The sequence below is a fragment of the Eumetopias jubatus genome, unplaced genomic scaffold (genome assembly GCF_037043125.1).
Source record: "Eumetopias jubatus isolate StellerSeaLion01/CBP00866 unplaced genomic scaffold, mEumJub1_p1.0 scaffold_7, whole genome shotgun sequence".
In the NCBI taxonomy this organism is placed as follows: Eukaryota; Metazoa; Chordata; class Mammalia; order Carnivora; family Otariidae; genus Eumetopias; species Eumetopias jubatus.
Window position 1 is genome coordinate 42,805,914 of NW_028274813.1, and position 8,415 is coordinate 42,814,328.

The window sequence follows — 8,415 nt, forward strand, 5'->3', positions numbered from 1 at the left end:
AACAAAACATGGCTTTGGAAGGGCCATGTTTTCTAGTCTGTCATCTGGAATTTGCAATATATTCATTTGGATATATTCACCTGGAACTTGTGATATATTCGTCTATTGCCTGTTAAAATTTTTGGCTGATTTATCTGTTGGTCTGGGGAGGTCTGAAGAAATAAATTTTTCCCTTTTTTTCAAAGAGCAGGGGGGAGCATGAGGAAGCAGGGTGTAGCTAACCACAGCAAACCTTGAGCCTATAGCCATGGCACTCTATGCCCTCGGGAGCCACAGAGGTGAAGGGGGGGCTAACCCTGCCCTGGAGAAGCCTTTGGGGAAAAGCTCTGTGGTGGAGAACAAGAGCAGGGGAAGGAGATGGGGACATGCAGAAGAGGTCTCTGAGTCAAGGACTGCACTTGGTCTGCACTGGAGAGAAGACTCACAGTGGCCCTCTTCCCCTGTCCCTCCCCTACCAGAGGACCTCAGCCCTCTTTTCAATGGAAGCAGCTGCCGGTTGTTCTACGGAGGGGGCCTTTCCATTCCTCTGCCCTGCCCTGTCTACACCACATTCCCCTCCTAGAGACCCACCTCGTCTTTCATGTCCAGAAGGTTTATTGAGTATAAACAATATTCTAGGCTCTCTACAAGGCCCTACGGCAGTGGTTCTCCTACTATAACACGCATCAGAATTAACCAGGGAATATGTTTTAACAGTATATTTCTACCTCAGCCCTTTTTCTTGTTACAAATGAAGATTTCCAGCTCTCATCCCAGTGCATTTGATTCTGTAGAGCTGGGTGGGGGGTGGAAATCTGCATTTAAAAAAATATTTTAATGGAGGTAAAATTGACATATAACATTATATTAGTTTCAATGTACATGATTCAATATTTATACATACTATGGAACAATCACCACAATAAGTCTAGTTACTGTCTGTCACCATACAAAGTTCCAAAAAAATTTTTTTCTTCCCGAGGGACCTGGGCCCGGCTTTCCACTAGGCGGGCCTCCGCAGTTTCTCCCAGCGGCGCCCGGTAGCCCAGCGGCGCGGCTCCGCCCGCCCCCGAGGCTCCCTCGGGCCGTTGCCTGGGCCACCTGCAGCCTGGAGCAGCCCGGCGTCGTCGTCGGGGCAGCGGCAGGTGGCGCAGCCGGAGGGGCGGGACGCCGTCGCGGGGACCCAGAGGAGAGGCGGCCGAGCTGCCCCGCCGCCGCGGGCCGGGCGGGATGGGCCATGCTGCGCTGGCTCCGGGGCTTCGTGCTGCCCGCGGTGGCCAGCCAGGAAGACGAAAAATATGTCTATTCAGATTCTCTGCCCATTTTTAAATCAAATTGTTTGGTTTTTGCTATTGAGTTGTATAAGTTCTTTATGTATTTTTGCTCAGCTACAAGATCCTCTTCCAAGACCTGGACCGCGACGGGAACGGGTTGGTGGACATCGTGGAGCTCCAGGAGGGGCTGAAAAACTGGGGCTCCTCATTTGGTCTGAACTCTGAGAATGACATTTTTAAAGCTGGAGATACCAATGAGGATTCAAGATTGGACTCTGGAGAATTTTTGCAGTACCTTAAAGACCACGAGAAAAAAATGAGGCTGGCATTTAATAGTCTGGACAAAAATAATGATGGTTCATAGTTTAAAGTCAAGGAGAATGAGGTTGATTGGTGGATTTGAGCAGATGTTAAAAGAAGGAGGAATTCGTTCTCTTTGGCGGGGAAATGGTGTAAATGTTTTTAGAATTGCACCTGAGACAGCTCTCAAGATTGGGGCTCATGAACAGGTTCTAAAGACCAGAATGGCTCTAGGTAAAACTGGAAAGTATTCAGGGTTCATTGATTGTGGCAAGAAGCTTCTGAAACAAGAAGGTGTTAGAACCTTTTTCAAAGGTTATATTCCTAACTTGCTAGGTATTCTACCTTATGCAGGCATAGATTTTGCTGTTTATGAGCTGTTGAAGAATTATTGGCTAGAACATCACGTGGCAGAGTCTATAGACTCTGGGATAATAATTTTGCTGGGATGTAGTACATTGTCTCACATGTGTGCTCAGATAGCCACATTCCCTCTGACCCTTATCAGAACTCGCATGCAGGTTCAAGCACTGGAAGAAAAAGGAACAACAACCTCTATGATTCATCTCATTCAAGAGATATTTAACAACAAAGGAAAAAGGGGATTTTTCAGGGGTCTCACCCCAAACATCATGAAGGTGCTTCCCGCAGTAGGCATCAGCTGTGTAGTTTATGAAATAGTGGGACAACATTTGGGATTAATTTAAAAGTGAAATATCAAATTGTTGTCATTACCAAAATCACTTAGTTGTAAGATAATACCTGCTTGTAAAGAGAAATTTGTCTTTTCCTAAAAGGAAAGACATATGAAATAATTGTTAAAACATTTTTTCTTTATCTATTACAAAATTTATAAATTAAAAAAATTTCTTTTTCTTGTGATAAGAATTTTTAAGATTTACTCTCTTAGCAACTTTCAAATATGCAATACGATATTATTAACTATAGTCACCATGATGTACATTACCTCCCCAAGACTTAATTATTTTATAACTGGAAGTTTGTACCTGTAGATCCCCTTCTCCCATTTCACTCATCTTCACCCCCCTTCCCTCTGACCACCACCAATCTGTTCTCTGTGTCAGTGAATTTAGTTTAGCTTTGTTTGTTCATTTGTTTCGTTTTTTAGATTCTGCATATCAGTGAAATCATATGGCATTTGTCTTTCTCTGTCTGATGTATTTCACTTAGCATAATACCCTCAAGGTCCATCTATATTGTCACAAATCAGATTTATTTATTTTATTTGTTTATTTATTTATTTATTTATTTGATAGCGAGAGCACAAGTGGGGGGGAGCGGCAGAGGGAGAGGGAGAAGCAGGCTCCCCACCAAGCAGGGAGCCCGATGCAGGACTCAATCCCAGGACCTCAGGATCATGAACTGAGCTGAAAGCAGACACGTAACTGACTGAGTCACCCAGATGTCCCAGATTTTGTTCTCTTTTAAGACTGAGTAGTATTTCTCTGTGTGTGTGTGTATGCCACATTTTCTTTATCCACTCATCCATCAGTGGACCCTTAGGTTGTTTCCATATCCTGGCTATTGTAAATAATGTTGTAGTGAACATAACTGTCCATGTATCTTTTTGGATTAATGTTTTTTTCTTCAGATAAATGCCCAGAAGTGGAATTGGACCCTTTGGTAGTTCTATTTTTAATTTTTTAAGAAAACCCCATACTGTTTCCCATAGTGGCTGCACCAGTTTACTTTCCCATAGTGGCTGCACCAGTTTGCATTCCCAGCAACTGTGCATGAGGGTTCCCTTTTCATCACATCCTCACCAACACTTGTTATTTCTTGTCTTTTTGATAATAGCCATTCTGACAGGTGGGAGATGATATCTCATTGTGGTTTTGATTTATTTGTATTTTCCTGATGATGAGTGATGTTGAGTATCTTTTCATGTGCCTATTGGCCATCTGTATGTCTTCTTTGAAAAATATGTCTATTCAGATCCTCTGCCCATTTTTAAATCAAATTGTTTGGTTTTTGCTATTGAGTTGTATAAGTTCTTTATGTATTTTTGATATTAACCCCTTATCAGATATATTATTTGAAATATTTTCTCCCGTTCATTAAGTTGCCTTTTCATTTTGTTGATAGTTTCCTCCTTTGCTGTTCAGAAGCTTTTGAGTTTGATGTAATCCCACTCATTTATTTTTGCTTTTGTTTTCATTGGTTCTAGAGTCAGATTTTAAAAATCATCACCAAGACTGATGTCAAGGAGCTTAACACCTATGATTTCTTCTAGGAGTTTTATGGTGTCCAGTCTTACCTTCAAGTTTTTAATCCAGATTGAGTTCATTTTTATGTATGGTGTAGGATAGTAGTTCAGTTTCATTTTTTTTGCATGTGGCTGTTCAGTTAATTTATTGAGGAGACCATCCTTTCCCCATTGTATATTCTTGCCTCCTTTGTTGTAAATTAATTGGCCATATATGCATGGGTTTATTTCTGGGGTCTCTATTCTGTTTCATTGATCAATGTGTCTGTTTTTATGCCATGGAAGAAGGTGAGTTCAGGATCTTCCTATGCTGCCATCTTGGACCACTGGTTGAAATCTGCATTTTTAAATACACTTTTTATATGATTCTGATGCAGGTGGTCTGAGAACCCCAACTCAAGATGCAGTTTCAGAGGATATAGAGAGTGGAGCCACATGTAGTTCTTAACCACAAGGAGAAAGTCAACAGCATGTTGTAACAAAGCTTCGGGAACTAGATTGTAGAACTAAAGCATAGGGAGCGCAGCCTGGGAGCAGTAGGTACTGATCCAGTCTGTGGTCCACCCACCAAGCTTGAACGAACTCTGTCCTTTTACCTAGAAAGAGGACATATGGACTAGCCACACCCTTGCCAGAGGGTTAACCCAATACCAGGGTAAGATCCAGAGGGCATGACCTATTCCCCAAACTAGTCACATTCCGGGCATTTTGGTGCTTGATTTCTTCTACCTCATCCCTTCTTGTCTATCTGGAGAATCCTATCAGTTCTTTAATATTCAATTAAATATGTCACCTTCTGGATGGAATCTTTCCTGATCCCTCCAAAGCCCAGTTGGTGCACCCCATGGGCTCTCATGGCCTCTTGTGCCTTTCTCTGCAGTGCCTGTCAATCTCAGTATCACCAGCACCTCACCAGGGACTGGCACATGAAAGGTGCTCAATAAATTTTTGTTGGTAGAGTCTCGAGGGCAGGAACAGGTGGCCACTGGCCCCCTTCACACAGACAGGAGCATCCTGAGCAGTAGGGGTGAGATGAGAAAATGCTCCTCCTCCCCCAGCATATTTCCCCCACATTCCAAGAATGGTGAGGAATAATGGGATATGAGCATACCACTGTGAGGATCACCACAGCATGCAAGCTGAAGGATGCAGTTCCTCCACAGCTCACAGTCCCAAAGACAGCTGGGGCAAAGACAGAGCTACCCAACAACCAAAGAATGCATGTGTTAACAGATAGAAATAGCTAACACATAGTACTTTCTGTGTGCCAGGCCCTACTCAAAGCACTTACATAAGTAACTCACACCCTGCCTTATTTTACAGATGAGGAAACCAAGGCACACGGTGCTTTGTTGACATACCCAAGGACCTACAGCTTGAAGTGGCAGGACTACAATTCAAACTCAGGTGGTCTGTCTCCTAAGTCCATGTTCTTTTTTTTTTTTTTTTTTAAAGATTTTATTTATTTATTTGAGAGAGAGAGAATGAGAGATAGAGAGCACGAGAGGGAAGAGGGTCAGAGGGAGAAGCAGACTCCCCGCTGAGCAGGGAGCCCGATGCGGGACTCGATCCCGGGACTCCAGGATCATGACCTGAGCCGGAGGCAACCGCTTAACCAACTGAGCCACCCAGGCGCCCCCTAAGTCCATGTTCTTAACCGCTGTTCTCTAGCAATTCTCCGTAAATATTGGGAAAGTGTTCCTTTTATGGTGGAAGTGGCAGAGAAGGTCATCATTTGTGCGGGACCCAATGGTTTCATTTTATTAGGTTTTTGTATCACTGAAAATCATTTAATCCCATTTGCCAATCCATTTGCAGCAATGACTCATCATCAACTTTGGGTATTTAATGCCACCTGCAAATCTATATTAATTCACTAAGTTGAGACTTTTAGAATTCAACATTTTTGCTTACCTCTTCAGCTGCTACATGAGAAAGCAAATTGACCATGCAGAATCCTTTCCACTACTTTGTATGATTTTATAGAATAAATTATTTTAGTTATTTAAGCTTAAATAATTTTCAATGATAATTGCCTAATGCTCCCCACCAAGCTTGCTTTTTTTACTCCTTTCATTGCTTCAAGGTACTCACTGAAAAGGATTTAAAATTACTGCTTAGAATGAATGCTCTTTCCCTCAGCCAAGAGTAAAGAGCACTATACATCCAATAGCCTGTTAACTCACCTTTTCCATTTAACTTTTCAGAAAAGTTACCCCATGCTTAATATTTGCAAGCAGTGGAATAAAGAGAAAAGCTTAGATATTGCTGATTTTCATGAATCAATGAAGTGAGCTCAGGGGGATCTGGCAGGGGCACAAGGCAGCAGGAAAAATAAAACCTTTAGGAAAGGCAGAAAGGAGGTGCTCTCCCCAAAGTACTCTTGGCTGGCAGTAGGATAGGGACAGAGGCATTGGAGGATGCCTGGATGGGAGGCCTGGTGCCAGAGTCTGCAGCAGACAGGTGTCTCTTGCTGCCCAAAGCACGGGGCATTCTGCTGTATCAGCAACCCAAGAACCAGAGATTTAGAGATCGAGATTTTGCATTTGTTGGGAAATGTACACCAACTCTGATGAATCTCTTTGTGAGGATTTAAGGAAGAAAAAAAATGAAGGGGAAGGAAGAAATGAAGGAAGGAGAGGAGAATACCCCCCAAAAGAGACACCTATACAAACTTCAGAGATGGCAAAAAGAAATGGCAACCCTCCTAGATTCCACATTTTATCTATAGTGACTTTCTTTCTACACTTTTCAACAAATAGATACAATTTGTATTATTTTGTTTTCTTTTTTAGTGTTGAAAGATAAGAGATAACTGATTCTTGGCCTGGAAATTTTCTGGGGATAGAGCAAGAGAAGGGAAAGTTTGGGATCACAATAAGATAAAACTTGCCAAAGTGTTCTAAGCTCACCTCCTTGAAATAAGACATAACATTTCACGTCTGGTGGGGGTGCGATAGTGGTAAGGGCGACATTTAGTACTCTATGAGCAAAGAGGCTCAGGCTGCACCCCTCCAAGAATCCATCCACCCTTTATCAGTATTCTCATAGTATCAAGCAAGGAAATTTTGAGGCACAAAAGTTGCTTTCTCTAAAATTGTCTTCACAGATTATGATGCTCCTTTGAGGGCAAGAATGCGACTTAATTCCAATTTTCATTTTCTTTTCATCCTTCTTATTTTTTAAAAAAAATTTTTAAACAACTTGAGAAGTTTTAGGTTTACAACAAAATTGAGAGGAAGGTAGAGAGATTGCCCCTATATTTCCTGCCCCCCACACACGCATCACATCCCCCATTATCACTGACCAGAATGGTACATTTTTTTTACCAAGAATGAACTTACATTGACACACCATAATCACCCAAAGTCCATAGCTTACCTTAGGGTTCAGTCTTGATATCATAAATTCTATGGGTTTGGACAAGTATAAAATGACATATATTCATCATTATAATATCATACAGAGTATTTTCACTGTCCTAAAAATCCTCTGTGCTCTGCCTATTCATCTTTGCCTACCCCTGGCAACCACTGATCTTTTTCTTGTCTTCATAGTTTTTGCTTTTCCAGAATATCATACAGTTGAAATTATATAGTATGTAGCCTTTTCAGATTAGCTTCTTTCACTGAACAATATGCACTTAAGGTTTCTGCTTGTCTTTTTCATGGCTTGGTAGCTCATTTCTCTTTAGTGCCCAGTGATATTCCATTGTTTGGATGGAGCATGGTTTATTTATCCATGCACTTACTGAAAGACATCTTCGTTGCTTCCAAGTTTTAGCAATTATGAATAAAGCTGCTATAAACATCTGCGTGCAGTTTTTGTGTGGACATAAGTTTTCAGCTCCTTCAGGTAAATACTAAGGAACATGATTGCTGGACCATATGGTAAGAGTATATTTAGTTTTGTAAGAAAACACCAAACTCTTCCAAAGTGGCTGTGCCATTTTGCATTCCCACTAACAGTGTCTGAGAGTTTCTGTTGATCCATAGCCTCACCAACATTTGGTGTCAGTGTCATTGATTTTGGCTATTCTAAGACATGTGTAGAGGTATCTTACTGTTTTAATTTGCATTTCCCTGATGATACAGAATGTGGAGCATTTTTTATGCGCTTATTTGCCATCGCATATCTTCTTTGGTGAGGTGTCTGTTAAGATCTGTGGGCCATTTTTCAATTGGGTGGTTTGTTTTCTTATTGTTGAGTTTTAGAAGTTCTTTGTATATTTTGAATAATGGTCCTGTCATCAGATGGGTCTTTTGCAAATGTTTTCTCCCAGTCTATGGTTTGTCTTCTCATTCTCTTGATACTGTCTTTCATGGAGCAAAACTTTTAATTTCAGTATAAGTTCAGCTTATTAAGTATTTCTTTCATGGAATATGTCTTTGCCATTGTATCTAAAAAGGCCTGATCATACCCAAGGTCATCTAGGTTTTCTCCTGTTATCTTCTAGAAGTTTTATACTTTTACACTTTACATTTAGGTTGGTGATCCATTTTGAGTTAATTTTTTGAAGGGTGTAAGGTCTGTGTCTTGATTCATTTTTTTGCATGTGGATGTCTAGTTGTTCCTGCACCATTTATTGAAGACTATCCTTACTCCATTGTATTGCCTTTGCTACTTTGTCAAAGA

General features: G+C 41.2%; 1 protein-coding gene across 1 annotated transcript; it reads left to right on the plus strand.

The window, feature by feature from the left end:
* Positions 1-247: 247 nt before the first annotated feature.
* On the plus strand, positions 248-2,260 carry LOC114207598 (mitochondrial adenyl nucleotide antiporter SLC25A24-like). The gene is made up of 4 exons (XM_088025163.1): positions 248-376; positions 987-1,240; positions 1,368-1,544; positions 1,618-2,260. Exons 1-4 carry the CDS (start codon positions 248-250, stop codon positions 2,258-2,260), a joined length of 1,203 nt encoding a protein of 400 aa, XP_087881289.1.
* Positions 2,261-8,415: the final 6,155 nt, after the last annotated feature.

What these genes read in the sequence shown, in the direction of transcription:
- LOC114207598 (XM_088025163.1), top strand. Translation starts at nt 248, where the DNA reads ATGGCACTCTATGCCCTCGGGAGCCACAGAGGTGAAGGGGGGGCTAAC. An exon ending in TGCGCTGGCTCCGGGGCTTC is followed by an intron (nt 1,241 to 1,367) that starts GTGCTGCCCGCG and finishes ATTTTTGCTCAG; the next exon opens with CTACAAGATCCTCTTCCAAG. An exon ending in GACTCTGGAGAATTTTTGCA is followed by an intron (nt 1,545 to 1,617) that starts GTACCTTAAAGA and finishes GATGGTTCATAG; the next exon opens with TTTAAAGTCAAGGAGAATGA.